This window comes from Rhizopus delemar, genomic scaffold (genome assembly GCF_000149305.1).
Source record: "Rhizopus delemar RA 99-880 supercont3.15 genomic scaffold, whole genome shotgun sequence".
Lineage (NCBI taxonomy): Eukaryota > Fungi > Mucoromycota > Mucoromycetes > Mucorales > Rhizopodaceae > Rhizopus > Rhizopus delemar.
Window position 1 is genome coordinate 1,063,244 of NW_027137841.1, and position 19,676 is coordinate 1,082,919.

Here is a 19,676-nt window from a genome sequence, read left to right on the forward strand (position 1 = left end):
TTTTTCTCAGCTCTTTCGCAGTTTCAACGTTAATATCGTTGATGCTGTTGGCACAAGATGAATTTTTAGATTTTACTTGTATAGATAAATCATGCTTTATTTTCCCAAATAAAAACAGAGCGTGTTAAACACCTTAAAGCCATAGTTGCAGTCGTAAAAAAAAGTCTGGAAAACGCACACTTGTATACTTTCACCTCTTCTCAATAAACTAGTTTAAGCACTTTGAGCTCAACGACTATTCGTCAGAATGAATAGCCTTTGTTGATAACTTCGTTGACTTTGTCTTATCTCTTTAAATTATGTCAACCCTTTAGGCGTTTGAATCTGTCTTTGGGTAATTACTCTCCACTGTCAAAAGCTCGATTTTGATAAGTCAATATTAGGACCTATTACAATGAGACCCGACAGGTGAGTACTTTAGGTTTTTTTAAAAGTATTCTCATTTTCTGAAGTGGAGGTAAAAAAAATCATGAGTCTCATTGAGTCCTACGGACCATATACTGCCTGTATTTTTTCAAGCTTCAAAGGCTCATGTTAAATTTGCAAATTCAAACTGCAACATGAAGCATTATTATCTTTAGGAAAGTAAATATCATATAGAAGTCTTGTACAACACACAGCATGACATTGACTCTAATTGTCATACCCAAAAAAAAAAAGTATAAATATTAACAGTTTTCAGATTGACAAGCATTTCTACTTTTTTTTTATTTATTTTTCCATCTATTTCAGTCAATTACTATGGTTGCTCAAGTTGGTATTAATGGGTAAGCTTTTCAATGAACAAATGAATATGCAACTCATACTGATTTACATAGCTTCGGTCGTATCGGTCGTATTGTTCTTCGCGCTTCTTTGACAAATAAAAACCTCAAGGTGGTTGCTATTAATGATCCTTTCATTCCTCTTGATTACATGGTCTACATGTTCAAATATGACTCTGTTCACGGTCGTTTCAATGGAACTGTTAAAGCAAAGAATGGCAAGCTCATTGTGAATGGCAATGAAATCCAAGTCTCTACTGAACGTGAGCCTTCTAAAATCCCTTGGAAGCAAGCCGGTGCTGATTATGTTGTTGAATCCACGGGTGGTAAGCTTATTTGTTGTTGTTTTTCTTTCATGTGAAAATTCCTTGACACGTTTCATCTTTTTTTTTTTTTTTTTTTTTTTTTTTGCTGTTGTAGTCTTCACTACCATTAGTGGCGCCTCTGCTCATTTGAAGGGTGGGGCCAAAAAGGTTGTTATTTCTGCTCCTTCTGCAGATGCTCCTATGTTCGTCTGCGGTGTCAACTTGAATGCTTACAAGACTGAGTATGATGTTATCTCTAATGCCTCTTGTACTACAAACTGTTTGGCTCCCATTGCCAAGGTGCTTCATGACGAGTTTGGTATTGTTGAAGGGTTGATGACCACGGTGCATGCTACCACAGCTACGCAAAAGACGGTCGATGGCCCTTCCAACAAGGACTGGAGAGGGGGTCGTGGTGCTGGAGCCAACATCATCCCCTCCTCTACCGGTGCTGCCAAGGCTGTGGGCAAGGTTATTCCCGAATTGAATGGCAAGTTGACCGGCATGGCTTTCCGTGTGCCTACACCCGATGTCTCGGTTGTTGACTTGACTGCCAGATTGAAGAAAGGGGCTTCGTATGAAGAAATCAAGAAAGTTATGAAGAGGGCTTCTGAAAACGAATTGAAAGGTATCCTTTCATATACTGAAGATTCTGTTGTCTCTACTGATTTTATTGGTTCCGAGTTTTCCTCCGTTTTTGATGCTGAAGCTGGTATCTCTCTTAATGATAATTTTGTTAAAATCATTGCAGTAAGTTTTTTTTTTTTTTTTTTTTTTTTTTGTTTAAAAAAATCCCAAAAAATAATTATGTCATTTAGTGGTATGACAATGAATATGGCTACTCTAACAGAATCTGTGATCTTATTGAATTTATTTATCTTAAAGATCAGTAAATTCACTGCATTATGAAAAGCATGGAAAGATATGTTTCAAATAAAATCTTGCTCATGTACAAGCATATAATAACTTAAGATCTTTGCTTCTTTGTCTTGTTTAGACCATCATCAAAGCATGAACGTGAGAAAATAAAATGAAAAACAGGTTTTCTTTGATTCTTAGTTGAAAACAATAACACATGTATAACGTATCAAGGTAGTACAGCAATGCTAGTCTGTGATGAAACAGAAACTTTTTGTTTTGAGAAAAAACATTGTAAACAATCAGATTCTGACTAAATCTAAGCAAAATATTTTGATTTATTTACAATTTATAATTTAAAATCGTCTAGTTTCTCAATTAATAGTTGACATCTAACATGCAAACGACTATCCCAATCCGAATCACCACTGTTATCTGATGTAACTGAGTCATTTGTATGGTTATTATCTACATTATTATTATTTGTATTCTGTCGGTGGGTTAATTGCTTTTCGCACTTTTGTATCCAATTCTCTGCTTCTTTTAATAGCTTATTACGGTTTACTTTTTCATTTGTTTGAAGAAGCTTGAAACAGTTCAGGGCAGCCAATTCATAATAAACGTGAGGCAATACCCACTTATCTTCACCCATTCCATCCTCTAGTTGAATCGCTTTTCTCAAATGCTTGTCTGCAAGATCATGATCACCTAGTTCCCGCACACTAACACCCAGCAAGAGATAAAGTTGTACAATGTCTGGTCCAATTTCTTCTTCTTTTTTTGATGCTACTTCCAAAGTATGTTCAATTGTACGTTTCATGGATTGAAGCATATCTTTAGTAAGCTGTGAGAATCCATTCCAAAGATAAATAAGCTCCCATAATGGATTGACAACAATCGCATTCTTTAAGCAAGTACCATCCAGTATGAAATCATCTTGATTTGTAGTGTTACTTCCACATAAGCTCTTTGCTTTCCAGTGTTTAATCTTTCTTTCAGCAAATATCTCATTTGGGAGTAGTTTGCCACCTAACTGTCTTTTGCGTTTCAAGATGCCGGGTATTTGCATGAATTCAATAGCTGCTTTGTCATATTCTTCATCAGCAAACATACAACATGTAGCGATATAGTGATAAAATGCTCTTGACCAATTGTTCATACTTTCAAGACGGAAAAACGTTTCTGAAGCTTGGAAATAATCACCCAAGAAGATTTGTCCCCTATTTGTACGTACGGTTAAAGAAAAGAAAGAGACGGTAAAAGTAGTACTTTACCAGCCCATTTCATAAACTGCCAATGCTTGTAATTGAGCCAATTCACAGACCATCCTGTCCTTCTTTTTCTGAGGTAAAGATTGAAGCTTTCCCGTAAACAAGTCAATTCGAATGCTTTCTCTACGCCTTGCATCTCTCAATATCTCTACACCTCTTCTTGTTTTCCCTTCCATTTTACATAATTTTCCTTCCAACAATTTCCATATTTTACCGCTAGGGAATGAGGTCTTCATTTGATCTAATATCTCTCGTGCATTTCCTAGACTGAGTGAATTGGGTAATAGCCGTGGGTGAATAAATAAAGATAGATTGGTATAATAAGCAAGTAAAGATAATGCTGAAAGCGAGGAATAAAGTCCAAGGTTTTTGAATGATTTTTGTAATAAATGAAGTGCAAAAGGACGAGAGGACCGAAATCCTAGAGTGTTTAATATCTTGTTTACTGTTAAAAAATGAGTTAAAAATAATGCTAGTACACTAATAAAGAACCTACTCTTTGGTGGCAGTAAAGAAAACACTAGACTAAACAATCCAATACCAAAAAAGATACCACTTTCTATAGCATTTTCGATAATCATCAAATCTCTCGATTCATCTATATAATAAGATGAATCCATTGTTGACATCGGCCTTTGCTTTTTTATATTCACATCCAAGTGCGTCAAATGATCAAAACTGACTTTTCTATCTACAGTTGCAAATAAGCTCAATCTCTTTTCGTGTGGTGAATACAATGACTGCCTTCTTTCTTCCGGTGTCTTCTTTCGCAAGTGAGTAGTATATTCAGATGCTTTTTGGCCGGTTACTGTCTCGAACATTTGATCATATAGCTTGTAAGCCTTTCTTAGTTTATAGGCTGCCTTCATATACTCTAACCAGCTGTTCTTTAAGAATTGAATAGTAGATGACATCAGCATACAGTTGGTGGCCAATAGTTCATAGTGTATCTCAGGTGAGCGTATTTTTTTTGTTGAATGATTATTATCAAATGAGATGGATATCAAATCAAGCTCAGTATTCTCTTGTTGTTCATATTTACTTTTATGCCAACTCTTTCTCCGCACTTTTTTAATAAATTGCCTCGCCAATATCTCAGCTGCAGTAATACGCTCCAGAGCCACTTGTATCTTTTCAGATTCAAATCCGAGCATTGCTTCCACATAAGCCATTAAAGCAAATCCAACAGCATGGAAAGGCGACTCTTGATGATGCTGCATAAATATGGTTTGTGCCAACTCAAATTCATCATTAAAAAAGGCGTCCTGTTTATTTTATTAATAAACCATTCCTTATCATTCTCTGTTCTTTACCAAACCCTTTTGTGTTTCACTTATCCAATAAGCAGTCATTTGTGGTGAAGGCATCGAAGTATCATCTTTAGAAGATAGTCCAACAAATGCTGCTGTGTTATTTGCGGCATATTTTATAGATGAAGTTGTTAGTTTGGATAAAGTATTTAATTGTCGAAGCATTCTATAAGAAGAAAGAAAGAAAGAAAAAAGAAGAAAAATATTTTTAGATTTTTTTTTTTTTTTTTTTGCTTGTTTCCTCCTTTTTTGATTACTGTTTGAGGTTTAGCCGTAATACATCTTGTTTACTTTAAAAGGAGATCGCGTGCGTTGTCATCATTGAAATTGTGACACATAGAAATATAAAATCCGAAGTTTATTAATAAGGTTTGAATTTTCTATTTTGTTTTAATTTTGCAATCTTTGCTTTGTCTTCTTCAAACTTTCTTCTTAATTCTGATAATTCATTCATCTTCTTGTCTCTCATTTGGAATCGATAAAAGTCGATCAATTCCTTCTTTTTAGGCTTTGATCTCATTGTTTCCGCTACATCGGCTGAGACAGCACCTACACTAATTGAACCGTCTGTCGTTTTAGCCTTCTTGTGACGGACAACTACTGTAAACCCATCATCATCCATCTTGTTCATTCTTTCTAATGTCTCTCTCTCCTTTCTATATTGGTCTTCCTTGAACTTTATCATAAATGTGTCTACTTCTTCTTGAAGTTTCTTTGCATCTGGCCTTGACAATTCATATCTCGCCACATAACCTTATATATATCATATTAGTTTTCCTTGTGTCATATTAATAAGTTACTTACGTTCAAAACCCAATGGTTTTTCATTTTCACTTTCTTTTGCCCATTTCTTTTCAACTCGCTGCATATTTAATATTTCGCTTATATCTTTACTCTTCTCAAACACAACATGAGCTGAGGATCCACTTGTCAATAGCTGTCTCCATTTTGTAGAATCTTCTTCCACTGAACCATACTTAATTTGAGTAATGGCATGTCCTTTAAATAGCTTACGAATATGTCTATCTGTTGTATCCACTGGCAAATTTAATAAAAATAAAGTACGATCTTTAGTTTTAGTGTCTTCTGTTAATTTGCTTTCATGCTTTCTCATATATATATAATGGCGCACTTTATCTTCATTCACTATAACAGGTAGTATTTTGAAGCCTTGGAAGTCCTCTAATCTTGTTATTGATGTCTCTTCTGCTTGTACTTTGTTCTTTGTCATTTGCTTCAATGCGATTAAAAATATAAAAAAAGAAAAGAGAAAAGTTTAAAAGCTGTGGCGTCAATTAAAAATAGTCACGATTCCCATTATTTACGAGTTTTTTCCATGGATGAAAATTTCAACTGTGAAGTATATGAAACAGCGACTTTTTATTCTTTTGTTCATGATCCCATAAGGGATTTTTTTCAAGCTTCTTTTACGTTTCATTTGATCTGGTTTGGACAATATGATGTCTTGAAGCACCGTGCGGTCATTTAAGCCTTTGAATAAAAGTATTCTTTAATCGTATTAAACACTGACCAAGCGTTTTTACCCTTGAACTCATAAGGAGTTTTCAGATTTTACTCATTTCTTGATCTGACCCGGGCGAAAATGACGAAAGCTAAATCATTATGCGCCCATGTGGGGTTTAACTTTATCTGTAAATAAAGTAAATGTTTAAACATATTAAACAGTAATATGAAAACAAAAGATATTAACATAGAAACTATAAGCAGATGGTTTCAATAGTTCTTTCTGTATTTTATTGACAAAAACCTTGTCCAAGACAAGAGTCTGTGCAAATAGTTCTTGCCAGTGAGTTTTCTATACGAATCGGATGACTATAGCTAAAAATCATATATTTTAAGCTTGTTATGATAATGTAAGATGTAATGCTTGGATAGTCAAGTGTAGATAAATCTTAGAATAGTAATTTGTGGTTAGAATCTTTAAAGTTGGCGAGTATATGAACTGGAATATTATCCATAGCAAGTCAATAGTCTTACTATGACGATTTAGGGTATTCATATAGCATTAGATATATACATTATTTGGTGCTCAATGTAAGTTCTAATTTTAGAGCTCTATTTGCTTGATTCCTTTCATTTTTTTTTATTACCTACTCAGGAGGTATTAAAGAAAAAAAAAATTAGCGACACTTGCAAAAGTAACGACATCAAATGTAACGATGAGCATATTCTCCGCAGGAGTAACAGGTTTTTTTTTTATCCTCCTTTATTAGAATATTCATATTTATAACCTAAGTGTAAATCGAAGCATATCTTATCAATGAATATACAATCCTTTTTTTAAAGAACACAATCATAGCTTCCCATTTAAGAACTTTTCTCTTGTTAACCACAGTCTCCTTTTATTGTTTCTCGTTGTTGAAAGCTTCGAATTTTGTTATTAGCATAATAGGGCACCTGTTTACTAGATGTAATTAGATTACAGATGTTTCAACTGAAAGAAAAATGAATGACTTGCTTAAGTTTTTTGTTTGTATCTTTCAGGGCAGCTGTTGAATTGACAAGTCCTTTATGTGTATCGCTTTTAATTTCGGCCTTGATTTTTTATTTTGGCACAGTTACCTTTGTCTTATATTCATCGTTAGTTCTCATACTATTATTTAATATAAGCTTTCATGTTTTTTCCTTTAGTCTCTGGCTCCTTACCAGCTACTATTAACGCTTTTAACCCATCGGTGACTTACTCATCAGTAAAGTATAATATGTTGTACATGCACCATTATATAAAAAAGTGGATAATACCAGGACTAAAGTCCTTTTTTTTAAAAAAAAAAATGAGCAGAGCTCACATTGTCTTTTCTATAGCTTCAACATCATTTTCACTTTCTTCGCTGCTTTATTTGTCCATGTCCCAAGGATCAAGATCAAAAGTTGGGGTTTGTAAGCCGTCATTGTTAACAGTCAACTTTGGACAAGGAAAAATAAAATGCCTCAATAGTCTGTTAGGCATTGTTCTTGTAGTGACTTGCAGGTTTCCTATTTGCCTCTTGATTCTCTGCAAGCACCTTAAGAAGCAGATGCTTCAAAAAGCCCCAAACCTACCTCTTCACCTCCTGACATCTCCATGACTTGGAAAACTCTGAAATTTTCATGGTGCTTATGGAGGCTTATACTGTGATCCTTTGTAATACAGGAAGTTAAAAAATAAGGCATAATATATGAAATTGACAGAAATTAATGAAAATTTGACCAATCTCTAGAAGAATTGCAAACGAACACGGAAGCAACACACAATGTACACACGTATAATCATAATATAGCTAATTCCTTTCACATACTCTTTTTTTATTTTCATGATTTCATTTTCTTATTTTTGTTGTATAAAGAATGATGAATTTTATGGTGATGAAGGGTGTATAGGGATAGGAATATCTTCAGGAGTTACATCAGTTTTTACTTTTTGATAAATAGATCCAATAATCTTTAAGCCTACAGCTCTACTCTTTAAGGTTTCTTTTGGAGCAGTTGGATCTGTAAGTACTCTATCACAAACATCTCTTAGTACACTTTCAACTTCTAATTTGGAACCTTTCCAAATAGCATCCAAAACCTAATACGATAGGATTAAAATGTAATTGTTTTTTTTCCCTTATGATTTTCCTCGCTTGCCTTATTAGACGTTTCGGCTTCCAACTTTATCTTTTCTTCTTCTGTCAATGTCCCCTTTTCTTCAGCCTTTTGAAGTTCATTAAACGTAGATTGTAAGTCCATTACTGAGCGTATAGTACCCACAGTTTCACTCAAGATGTAACTTTTCTCTTTCATCGTATGAAACATGCCTCCGAGTCCAAAGGCTACTCCCTTACCAAGATATTGATTGCCCTTTGTAAAGTAAGTGTGGCCAATTGTGTTTAGCAGTTCTACACCGTGAGACTCTTGCTTGAGATCCTCTGCTTCTATTTGTATGATGTTTGAAAATGCAGCATGTCTTGCTTCTTCTGGAATATCGTTCAATTCTGTATAAAGACTTAGCTTATTGATCAGCTTTGCTGACAACTGCTGAACCCTTGCTTCTCTATTTGCAATCTTTATCTTTTCAAAATTTTTCCTCTGCTCTTCCTTTTCCAGTTTTTGCTCTGGTGTAAGTGACTTTGGGTCTACATCGCCATATATTTCCATTGCTTCCTTCATGTCCTTCCCCATTGATAACTCACCAATGATATCTACAAAACGATCTCCGCCAAATGACTGTTTAAAGAATTCTTCAGGGTCCACTATTTCTGCATATATCAGAATTATCATCAGCATCATTATTACTATTTACCGAATCCACCATCTGGCCTAATACCATTTTCTTCACCAAATTCATTGTATCTTTTTCTTAATACTGGATCAGATAACACTTGATATGCTTCTGATATTTTTTTAAACTATAACAAAGTCAAAAGAATGCGATACAATCCATAAGTAAACCAACCTTTTCTTCTGCTTCTTGATTGTTTAGATTTTTGTCTGGATGGTATTTAATAGCCATTTTTCTGTATGCCTTTTTAATATCTGTTTCAGTTGCTTCGATTGATATACCAAGAATATCATAATATTCCGTCGAAACTGGATTTTCATCTTGATAGAAAAAAAAATGTTAATATAATGGATAACACTAGTTTACTGTTCCAACCTGTTCCTTTCTTTCTTGTTGACCATCTTGACGTATTGGCTTTATTTGCATTATTCACCTTAGTACCAGAGGCATCCACTTCATACCAACAAGTTTTGTGACATGACCAGCATTCAACTTCAACTTTTGCATTCTTTGTGCCTGAGGCAGGTAAAAATTCTAATTGGGTTGAGCATTCTTTACATGTTGCTTTTATATAAGGTTCTGGTTTTCTTGAAGTATATGTCATTGGTTAATAGGAAAAAAAAAATATAATTTTATAATACGCGACCTTTTTTTTTTTTTTTTTTTTTTTTTTTTGTTGCATATGAAAGGTGTTCTTTGTGATACAAGGATGAAACACACGGATAATACATTCATTAAAAAAGCATATTCTTCTTTCTATAGGAAAGATTAATGATATCTTAATCTTTACTTTGCACCTTAACCAGTGCTCGTTTCTACCTAAAAAAACACACATACATAATGTAGTTAGGCAAAATGGTGAAAAAGAGATAATGGTAAAAAAAAAGAAAAACTTAAAAAAATCAATATGGTCGTTTGCTCCAAGAGACTGGTTACTGGTACCTTTCAGTACAAATGGACCAATCTGTTGCATACGATTTGGAAATTCAAAGAATTGTTATACACATAACAATTAGCAAAACATAAAATAAATGCAACTAAAACATTGATGAAGTCAGAAGATAACATCCTCTTGTCTGAGCGGTGGATACAATAACATACTATCTAATAGCTTCATATATTCATATGCTCTTCAATGTTATCATCAGCATTATAATGCACACAGTACAAATTTTGAGGGGTCTCATATCGTTGTTTGTAGTTTTAACCTATAAATCAAGTGATATTTCTATTGCCTTCACACAAAATTAAAGTACACCATTTTCAGAAAGTCGTATTTTTACAAACTTTATAATACAATATATACAAAATGCGACAAGCAAACTCGACACGTATTCCTAAGATAGTGTAAATATGAAAACAGCTGTGAAAGGCAAAGCATTAGCTTTTATTATACTTGTGCTTTTGAATACTTTAAAAATGATTTCTACAAAACGCGACATTAAAACCGCTTCAAACTGGATATTAAGTTTACAACTTTGATTGGACAGAATACCTTGTGACTTTACTGCAATTAAAATTCTACTTTGGTTGGATTTTCTTTTTTCTTTTCAAAGCTGATAAAAAAGCAAAAGAATCTTGTTACAATGAACGCATCCAAGACGAACAACTTGAAAAATAAAAGGAGTACAGCAAATAATTTACAAAGCAATCGAGAGCTAGATTCGTTAAATTATCACGAACTTACAGAGCTTTATTCAAAAACAGCAGCCATGTTGAATAATGCGTATATGTCTATTTGATTATACTTTTCTTTTAGTAATTACTTTTATTAGTACTATAAAGCTACCCGATGGAGGAGCAAAACTAAAACTAAAACTTGAACAAATAGAGAAAGCACTTGCAGCTACTGAAAATACGAGTAATTTAGCACGAAGAGTGTCTGACATGTCAATTGCTGATCGACCTAATACACGAAAAGAAGCTTTATTGCACGCCAACAACTATCCAACAGAGTCACACAAGTTATTAAGGGCTCATTCAGATATGGAATCCAAAGTAAAATGTAAACTGTATACAAGTTGCTTTTATCTAATATGGTTATAAATAGGCTAGAACATCTTGCATTATTAGTCTTGAAGAATCAATTCAATTACAGGATTCTCAGCAAAAGGATATAAAGGAAGCCAATATGAAAAAGAGAATGGAATCTATAACAAGAAAGACAAAGATAGATAGCTTAACAGATGAATTGAGTTCAACTATGGGAAGATTAAGGTTGGATCCTGAAACGCGTGTGCCTCGACCTGATGATGATGGATCTAGTGATGATGAAGGACCTGATGCAGACTCGATTGATGACAGTGATGATGATGATGATGATGATTTGCTATATGCTAACGATGATGAAGGATTTGAAGAAGAAGAAGAGGAGGAAGAACAGAGAAGACGATAATGAATGAAATAATTTATTACAATTAAAATTTAACTACTTTCTTTTTTATTGGTTGTTTAGCTACTACTGCTTCTTGCTTTTTAACCTTCTTTGCATCATCAGTTACTTTTTGTTTTTCTTCAATAAAAATATGATAGTCGTCGTCATCAGCACCTTGATCTAAACTGATTAGTCCAACGGCTGTTGTACCTGCTTGTTCTTTTGTCACTGGACAGTCTTTAGCAAAATGATCTACTTGCTGACAGATTGCACAACTTCCTCCATTTGGGTATAAGCCTCTTTCATTCTTTGGACATTTTCCAGACAAATGTCCTTCTTCGTTACATATAAAACATTTAGCATAAGGCAGTTTATCTAACTTGGCATTAGTCATTGAGTCTTTATTAGTTGCTCGATAACTTACTTCCTTTCTTTGGTTTCCTGCATTCTTTTAAACTGTGTTCTGTTGATCCACAGTTATAACAGATCTTTGCATGCTCCTTATTACGAGGACATCTGTTAACAGAGTGTCCAGGCTGTCTACAAGCAAAACATACTTCCTTTTTCCTTTTATTGCTATTGTTTCCTAAGTAATGATCCTTTCTCTTAGACTTCATGATCTCATAAACAATAGCTTAATCTAACCTTCATCGTCATCTCTATTACGTTTGAATCCACTTGATCTATTATTTTCTTTCTTTCCATTTCTTTTATTATTATAATTCTTTTTATTTTGCTCAGTTGAGTTGTTTTCTTGCTGTTTACGAGGTAAAAGAGGTGTCACTTTAAAGCTTCCTTCTGATTTTTCAAAAGTCTTTCGACCCATTTTAGTATATCTTGTCATTATATAAATTATAGATCACAAATAAAAAAAGATAAAAAATAATTTGAGATTTTACAAAGTAAACTTATATGTGGCTTATGGAATCCATTTTATTATGAAATGATAAAATAATGAATAGATGTATGTGCATTATTTACAAGCAATATGAAATTACATAACCTTTCTCTTTTTAAAACCACCAAACATCATCTTTGTTCCATTTGGTTTTGACGAAGATGACGATGACTGTGTAGTTGCCGTAGTAGAGCCCAGTGGTTTACTGAACAAGTTCAATTTGATTGGCTGTTCACCTTCTCTTTTAAGCTCAGTTGCTTTTTGTTCGCCCAATCCCTTCTCTTCTGCAATCTTTGTTGCTTTATCAACTTGCTCTTGTAATAATTCTTTTTCTCGTTCTTCATCATCTTTAGTTGCTCTTTCCATTTTTTGAATAGCAGCCTGTCATTGTATATAAGTATGCAGTTATAACCCCTTTAATTTAAATAGTTACCTGTCTTGCCAATGCTTTTGGACTATTATCAACCCAGGCGATATGCAAACCTCTTTCTGTTTCATCCACCCTAAAAATACCTGCTCTTCCCATCTCTTTACAGAATTCAGACAAGGAGTTCCATTTGGTTGCATTCATATGAATATGATCTCTTTGTGCAATATAATCCATATATACTCTATTCGCAAGCACTCGCTTTGTACCATGACCTCGAGAAAGTAAACGGATAAAATTACTCTTAAATTCTTCAGTAAAATTGCTGATATGCTTTCCAGGATTCTGAGCAACAAGTAACATTTGACGTTGATGAGATTCAGACATCATGTGACATTTGAACCCGTTTTCATCTCGACATTGCTTTTCACAGGCTTGACAATAGAATTTCAACTTTTGTAATCCCTTAGCCTAGAACATATTTACATCAATAATTAGTTTTTTCATATTATTTAGTCGAAAATACCTTCATACGATTGCTAAGGTATTTAGGAGAACCAACTTCTGCTTTAGGCATTATTTTTTTATAAAAAAGAAAGACGAATAAAAAGATATTGAAAATCTATTCACTACTAGTCTTTTCCATATTTGTAAATTTCGTTAAAAAATACAGTCAGGTGCGGAGTGTATATATAGTACTTCCAACAAGTAATATCACAGCCAATCAAAATCGATGTCACTGGTCAACCAAAATTGACGTCATTGGCCAAACAAAATTTGATAAACGCTATAGTAGATAGTGTTGCGCCTGATCACGTGATTGGCCGACGTCATCGATTCCTGCAGTGGATATACCTTATTTTAGCACTGTGTGAATAAAAAGAAAGGGCACTTTTGTTCCGTTTTATAATTTTAAAATTCTATCTTTGGAAGCCTGTCTAACAAACAAATACTTATTGTTCGATCCCTTTGTGTTCACGTTCACTTAAATTTATATATATAATCTTTATTGTATATTTAACTGAACAATCCCTAATACTACGTTTATTCTATTGCGACTCGTTAAGAATCTGTTGGCTTGATCTTAAGGAAGAGATTATTCTTGACGGATATATTACAATAATATACTCAGAAGGAATTGGTGGAATTATTGTTATATTCAATTCAATCACTACGTGAGGCTGTAGAGCAACAGTAATAACTAATCGAAAACAGTAATATAATAATAACCAAGTACCAATTGTCTCAAATTAATGTCTTTTTTTTTTTTTTTTTGTATGAGGATTTTATTCTAGTGCCGCCTCCAGACGAGCACTTTTACAAAATAGTGAAAATTATCACAATAAAATAACTATTAATATAATAAAATGTAATATTTCTACAGTTTTTGACGATGTGAGTTTTCATTGTGTATTCGTCTAAGTAGTGCTGTGGCTCTTGCTGCTGTTTCATTTGGCCAGAAAGGTGTGTCTTCAAAAGTATATTTCCAGTATAGGAACAAAATTAATGTCATATTTTTAGAAATGAAGTCGCTCGTCGCTTACTTAGAAATCACCTCGTGATTCTTGGCACCTGAAAAAATATAAAAAGAGAGCGAGAGTTTTTTTTTTTTTTTCTTCTGTACTTTTTTCAATACTTCTACAGTTCAACATGAGTACAATATTTTTATATGAAGATGAGCATGGGAATGTTATTGATGAGAATGGTGGTCCTGAGCCCATGGACTACATTGTTGATCAGAATGAATTTATTGTTGAGAATATTGCTACTCGTACAGAGTACTTGGAAAATGCAGTCTCCAATGAATCGTCTTTGACCTGCCCAATGTTGTTAGAAAAGCCTAAAAATGATGATATTCATATGAAGGAGGCAAGACTAAAACGAGAATATATGCGTTATACAATCTAGGATAAAGTTAGGCTTTTCGATCTGAAGATTGAGAAGTGTATGACTGCATCAACTGCAGCAAAGCAGTTGGGCATTCACCCTCGGACAGCTTATAGATGGGTTAGCCAATATAATGCGTGCCCTGACAGTATTTTTGAGAGCTGTAAAAAAGTGGGGCGTAAGTGCATCTTAACTGAAGAGTATAAAACGACTGTTATCAACTTCATTGATGCTAATCCTTCTGCTACTGTTGTTGAAGTGACCGAGCATTTATTGAAGCGATTTCATGATCTTAAAGTATCACACAGCACTGTTAATAACTCTATGAGATGTTAGTGCAATCTTTCGTTGAAAAAAGCAGATTTTCATTCTATTGAGAGAGAAATAGTCCAGCAAAGATTGAGGAGCGGTACAATTGGGTTTGTAAATGGGAAAATACAGACATGGACTTTCTGACGAATTGCGTATTTCTGGACGAGTCTGCTTTTGATATCAATATGAAACGCTCACGAGCTTGGCCGAAAAAAGGTGCTCGCGCTATTGTTACTAGACCTACCACGAGAGCAAACACGACGTCCATATTGGGCGCAATCTCTGCCTCGGGTTTGATTACCGTCGGCGTAAAAAAACCTAGAGCTGTAAAGAAGAGAAAAGCTGATGGATGTATAAGCTCAGGAACTGTTACTGGTCACTATATCAGTTTCTTAAAAACGACTACAGATGAAATGGACAAACACCTACATATGAAAGGTCACTATATTGTTATGGATAATGTACCCATTCACACGCATGAAAACATAAAGAAGTATATTGAGTATCGAGGATATAAGTGTGTGTATCTTCCTACTTACTCTCCTGAGTTTAACCCAATTGAACAATTCTGGGCAGTGGCAAAGAGTAAGGTTAAACGTCATAGGTTTTTGCAGGAAGACACTTTGTCCAAGAGGATTAAAGAAGCTTGCAACAGTGTGAAGCAAAGTGGTTTCAAAGGGTTCGTCTCGCATTTTTATTAGTGTTGGGATAAATGTCGAAACCGACAACCGATGTAATGACCCCAACAAATGTGCGGTTTGAAAAAAAAAAAAAAAAAAAAAAAAAAAAAAAAAAAAAAAAAAAAAAACAGATTGTGAAGGATGGATAAGACGATCTATGAGTTTCTTCGATCGATGCTTGAGCGAAGAGTGATATCATTGTGCTCGTTCTGCTCGTTTTTTTTACCATCTTGTGCAAATGCCTTTCACGTGACGAGACAGCCAAAGAGAGCATTCAGTGGCGACTTTTTGTTTGTATCCCTATCTCTCTCCCTTTGTTTCACTTTCTACCACTTTGTTCTCATAGCAACAATCGTTATGCCGAGGCTAATGCATCTAAAATTTGCTTGCTTCATTTGCGAAGAACCAAAAACTGAAGCCAGAAATCTTCGGTCTCATTTGTTGATAAGTCATTCAATTGATATTCCCGCGCGAAATCGATCCTTAAAACGGCCTGACATGCATGAGTACATCTACATCAAGAAGTTCAGTGTTAAACAGCACGAGGACCTACTTGAAAACTACGAATGTCCTTCGTGTTTTTTTCACTGCGAAGAATTGGAAGACCTGAAAAAGCATGTGTCTGCTGTTCATTTACGACTTGAAACTTCTATCATAAAACGGAGCACCATAAATCTTCTGGACGACGAGGCAAACAATTCAATGAACCCTGAAAAACGACAATGTGCAAAACAAGGCAGCGTATCAATTTCGAAACACAGCAATACGATCCTCACTTTTCTCAAACCTATGCGGCAATACAGTAGCCGCTCTATTTAAGGGTGTCTGATTTAAGGGTATTTTCTATTTATGGGTGTAATTCTAAAGAACGGCACAGGTCCCCAGCATAAATACCATTATACCACCACTCTATTTAAGGGTGCAAACCAAATATTTTTACCACTAAATAGAAAATTTTTTTGTAAGTGATAGTTTTTTGGAGCACTCTAACAATAAATTTTTTACTTTGTAAAATAGGATCGAAGATCTGTTTGCTCTTTTGACATTCAATTCAGCACAAGAGCCAGCCAATCTCATCTGAATTCGGCAATGTAATTTACGATCAAGATCATCCAAAGGAACTTCGTACATGAGAATAGTTTCATAGGCTTCTCTCAACCGATTTTTACACTCTACTATATCGACACGCTGCTCATCTTGCTCTGTGTTGTCATTTTCTTCTGTTTCATCTATGTTGCCTTCTGCTGTTTCTTCATTATTAGTAGTGCTTGTTGTATAACATACTATCATCTCGCTTTCAACTGCTTCAAGGTTCAACTAGCTAACATCAGTAACTTTGTTGTCAAAGTTCCCGGGGGAGATCTGGGAGCATTCCATTTATTGTTTCTGGTTTTACTTTAAGCCATGCATTAGCTAGAAAAAACATAGCCTGAGCTTGATTCATTTTGTAAACATTCGGATTATCCAACTTTTTACTGATATACAGACATAAAGCACGATCGTACTGCTGGGCTCGGAAGTGTGCCTTAAATTTGTCAATAATTCCTGTGTATACAAAATATGAATGAGAAAACTGTAAAACAAAAAGACAGTTTATATAGCATTTTATCAAGAAATAATAGGTTACGTACATCAAGATCCTGTAACTTGCTAGTCGTGTTTGCTAGTAGAAATATCAATTTAATATTGTTGAGCAGAATTCTTGTTTTATGAACGGATGCATTATCCAAAAGAAGAGCAATTTTTCGATTCTGTCTTCCAAAGGCAACATTTAACTTTTTCACGTATGTTGTCATCCAAGCATTAGTAGAATAATGGTATTCAATTTCATGTTTTTTTTCCAATTGCAGTCATGGATAACAAATTAGCTATTGTTTTAAAACACTTGGGGCTCTTGTGTTGTCCGATAACAACTGGGTGCCCTTTGTAAGACCCATCCGAGTTACAGAGCAACCCAACTGTCAGACGAGTTTTACTTTTTTAAGGCCACCAAGCGACTCGGAACATATGGTTCTTCTTGGTGGTTGCTGGTAATGTAAGCCTGTTTCATCAAAGTTCATGATATTTGCAGGATCACATGGCCCAAGAAGTTCTTCTATCTTCCTCAATTCGTTCTGAATGTTTTCAGAAGTAATGTCTACCGAGGCACTTTCATCATGCATTGGACTGCATTTTACTCCAATTCACTTAAAAAGTTTGGTGAGCCATCTAGAAGAAAATGAAATTTCATTTTCAAGGATTCTATACTTTACTCAAGCAATAGATCTTACATATCGAAGAATTGAGTCTCGATTGACTGGTAGATTGTTATTGTTCATGTCTGCAACAAACTTTACTACTTCATCATCAAGTTGAGGATAGCGTGTTGTTGTTAGACTTTTGCCATGATTGACAACATTATTATTACTATATAACGTTTCAGCATTTTTGACAATGTTTGATATAGCCTGTTGGGCAAGTGGTTGATCTAAATTGAATTTCTTCATAGTCCATTCACCTAGTTCTGTTTGATTAAGCTGGCCAGTAGCATTTTGATCCAAAAGCTCAATTTTTTGAGAAAGAAAGGCGTACACGTTTATTATTAGACATTTTTTTATAGATAGAATTTATTGTATTATATATTTATTCTCATCAAAATTATTTTGAGTCTACAACTCGTATATTATCTTTCCAGCAACTTTGATCAAGTCTTAAGCAAGTTTTGATTTGTTCTTACACAATTACCAAATCTATACCAACCGACAGTGGTCTATGTGGAAACACGTTGTACAAATATGTCTATAATGTAGTTACAATACGTATTAAGTGACTTCATTTGTTAACAGCCACATATTTCGATTTAAGGGTATTTTCTATTTAAGGGTGGATATTCCAAAAATTTTGACCACCCTTAAATAGAGCGGCTACTGTATTGCCGCATAGGTTTGAGAAAAGTGAGGATCGTATTGCTGTGTTTCGAAATTGATACGCTGCCTTGTTTTGCACATTGTCGTTTTTCAGGGTTCATTGAATTGTTTGCCTCGTCGTCCAGAAGATTTATGGTGCTCCGTTTTATGATAGAAGTTTCAAGTCGTAAATGAACAGCAGACACATGCTTTTTCAGGTCTTCCAATTCTTCGCAGTGAAAAAAACACGAAGGACATTCGTAGTTTTCAAGTAGGTCCTCGTGCTGTTTAACACTGAACTTCTTGATGTAGATGTACTCATGCATGTCAGGCCGTTTTAAGGATCGATTTCGCGCGGGAATATCAATTGAATGACTTATCAACAAATGAGACCGAAGATTTCTGGCTTCAGTTTTTGGTTCTTCGCAAATGAAGCAAGCAAATTTTAGATGCATTAGCCTCGGCATAACGATTGTTGCTATGAGAACAAAGTGGTAGAAAGTGAAACAAAGGGAGAGAGATAGGGATACAAACAAAAAGTCGCCACTGAATGCTCTCTTTGGCTGTCTCGTCACGTGAAAGGCATTTGCACAAGATGGTAAAAAAAACGAGCAGAACGAGCACAATGATATCACTCTTCGCTCAAGCATCGATCGAAGAAACTCATAGATCGTCTTATCCATCCTTCACAATCTGTTTTTTTTTTTTTTTTTTTTTTTTTTTTTTTTTTTTTTTTTTTTTTCCAAACCGCACATTTGTTTGGGTCATTACATCGGTTGTCTGTTTCGACATTTATCCCAACACTAATAAGAATGCGAGACGAACCCTTTGAAACCACTTTGCTTCACACTGTTGCAAGCTTCTTTAATCCTCTTGGACAAAGTGTCTTCCTGCAAAAACCTATGACGTTTAACCTTACTCTTTGCCACTGCCCAGAATTGTTCAATTGGGTTAAACTCAGGAGAGTAAGTAGGAAGATACACACACTTATATCCTCGATACTCAATATACTTCTTTATGTTTTCATGCGTGTGAATGGGTACATTATCCATAACAATATAGTGACCTTTCATATGTAGGTGTTTGTCCATTTCATCTGTAGTCGTTTTTAAGAAACTGATATAGTGACCAGTAACAGTTCCTGAGCTTATACATCCATCAGCTTTTCTCTTCTTTACAGCTCTAGGTTTTTTTACGCCGACGGTAATCAAACCCGAGGCAGAGATTGCGCCCAATATGGACGTCGTGTTTGCTCTCGTGGTAGGTCTAGTAACAATAGCGCGAGCACCTTTTTTCGGCCAAGCTCGTGAGCGTTTCATATTGATATCAAAAGCAGACTCGTCCAGAAATACGCAATTCGTCAGAAAGTCCATGTCTGTATTTTCCCATTTACAAACCCAATTGTACCGCTCCTCAATCTTTGCTGGACTATTTCTCTCTCAATAGAATGAAAATCTGCTTTTTTCAACGAAAGATTGCACTAACATCTCATAGAGTTATT

The 19,676-nt window shown here is 34.7% G+C and overlaps 11 protein-coding genes across 11 annotated transcripts; 3 read left to right on the plus strand and 8 right to left on the minus strand.

The window, feature by feature from the left end:
• Window positions 1-741: 741 nt before the first annotated feature.
• RO3G_15197 (glyceraldehyde-3-phosphate dehydrogenase 2) lies at window positions 742-1,962 on the plus strand (the record flags this gene model as incomplete). The annotated part of the gene is made up of 4 exons (XM_067669781.1): window positions 742-767; window positions 819-1,090; window positions 1,185-1,819; window positions 1,888-1,962. 4 exons carry the CDS (start codon window positions 742-744, stop codon window positions 1,960-1,962), a joined length of 1,008 nt encoding a protein of 335 aa, XP_067525882.1.
• A 314-nt stretch (window positions 1,963-2,276) lies between these two features.
• On the minus strand, window positions 2,277-3,254 carry RO3G_15198 (uncharacterized protein; the record flags this gene model as incomplete). The annotated part of the gene is made up of 2 exons (XM_067669782.1): window positions 2,277-3,147; window positions 3,202-3,254. The coding sequence occupies 2 exons, from the start codon at window positions 3,252-3,254 to the stop codon at window positions 2,277-2,279; spliced, it is 924 nt and encodes a 307-aa protein (XP_067525883.1).
• Window positions 3,255-4,869: 1,615 nt separating this feature from the next.
• RO3G_15199 (SSU rRNA processing protein) lies at window positions 4,870-5,739 on the minus strand (the record flags this gene model as incomplete). Its single annotated transcript, XM_067669783.1, has 2 exons — window positions 4,870-5,261; window positions 5,313-5,739. The coding sequence occupies 2 exons, from the start codon at window positions 5,737-5,739 to the stop codon at window positions 4,870-4,872; spliced, it is 819 nt and encodes a 272-aa protein (XP_067525884.1).
• A 2,127-nt stretch (window positions 5,740-7,866) lies between these two features.
• Window positions 7,867-9,003, minus strand: RO3G_15200 (uncharacterized protein; the record flags this gene model as incomplete). Its single annotated transcript, XM_067669784.1, has 4 exons — window positions 7,867-8,079; window positions 8,244-8,749; window positions 8,794-8,899; window positions 8,947-9,003. 4 exons carry the CDS (start codon window positions 9,001-9,003, stop codon window positions 7,867-7,869), a joined length of 882 nt encoding a protein of 293 aa, XP_067525885.1.
• Window positions 9,004-10,484: 1,481 nt separating this feature from the next.
• Window positions 10,485-11,167, plus strand: RO3G_15201 (uncharacterized protein; the record flags this gene model as incomplete). The annotated part of the gene is made up of 3 exons (XM_067669785.1): window positions 10,485-10,498; window positions 10,548-10,770; window positions 10,823-11,167. The coding sequence occupies 3 exons, from the start codon at window positions 10,485-10,487 to the stop codon at window positions 11,165-11,167; spliced, it is 582 nt and encodes a 193-aa protein (XP_067525886.1).
• A 22-nt stretch (window positions 11,168-11,189) lies between these two features.
• RO3G_15202 (uncharacterized protein) lies at window positions 11,190-12,988 on the minus strand (the record flags this gene model as incomplete). The annotated part of the gene is made up of 7 exons (XM_067669786.1): window positions 11,190-11,521; window positions 11,571-11,662; window positions 11,704-11,722; window positions 11,792-11,982; window positions 12,145-12,425; window positions 12,478-12,882; window positions 12,938-12,988. The coding sequence occupies 7 exons, from the start codon at window positions 12,986-12,988 to the stop codon at window positions 11,190-11,192; spliced, it is 1,371 nt and encodes a 456-aa protein (XP_067525887.1).
• Window positions 12,989-14,061: 1,073 nt separating this feature from the next.
• On the plus strand, window positions 14,062-14,319 carry RO3G_15203 (uncharacterized protein; the record flags this gene model as incomplete). The annotated part of the gene is made up of 1 exon (XM_067669787.1): window positions 14,062-14,319. One exon carries the CDS (start codon window positions 14,062-14,064, stop codon window positions 14,317-14,319), a length of 258 nt encoding a protein of 85 aa, XP_067525888.1.
• Window positions 14,320-15,049: 730 nt separating this feature from the next.
• Window positions 15,050-15,302, minus strand: RO3G_15204 (uncharacterized protein; the record flags this gene model as incomplete). The annotated part of the gene is made up of 2 exons (XM_067669788.1): window positions 15,050-15,052; window positions 15,150-15,302. The coding sequence occupies 2 exons, from the start codon at window positions 15,300-15,302 to the stop codon at window positions 15,050-15,052; spliced, it is 156 nt and encodes a 51-aa protein (XP_067525889.1).
• A 924-nt stretch (window positions 15,303-16,226) lies between these two features.
• Window positions 16,227-16,421, minus strand: RO3G_15205 (uncharacterized protein; the record flags this gene model as incomplete). Its single annotated transcript, XM_067669789.1, has 2 exons — window positions 16,227-16,232; window positions 16,296-16,421. 2 exons carry the CDS (start codon window positions 16,419-16,421, stop codon window positions 16,227-16,229), a joined length of 132 nt encoding a protein of 43 aa, XP_067525890.1.
• Window positions 16,422-17,477: 1,056 nt separating this feature from the next.
• On the minus strand, window positions 17,478-17,879 carry RO3G_15206 (uncharacterized protein; the record flags this gene model as incomplete). Its single annotated transcript, XM_067669790.1, has 3 exons — window positions 17,478-17,498; window positions 17,561-17,833; window positions 17,862-17,879. The coding sequence occupies 3 exons, from the start codon at window positions 17,877-17,879 to the stop codon at window positions 17,478-17,480; spliced, it is 312 nt and encodes a 103-aa protein (XP_067525891.1).
• A 1,099-nt stretch (window positions 17,880-18,978) lies between these two features.
• RO3G_15207 (uncharacterized protein) lies at window positions 18,979-19,494 on the minus strand (the record flags this gene model as incomplete). Its single annotated transcript, XM_067669791.1, has 1 exon — window positions 18,979-19,494. One exon carries the CDS (start codon window positions 19,492-19,494, stop codon window positions 18,979-18,981), a length of 516 nt encoding a protein of 171 aa, XP_067525892.1.
• Window positions 19,495-19,676: the final 182 nt, after the last annotated feature.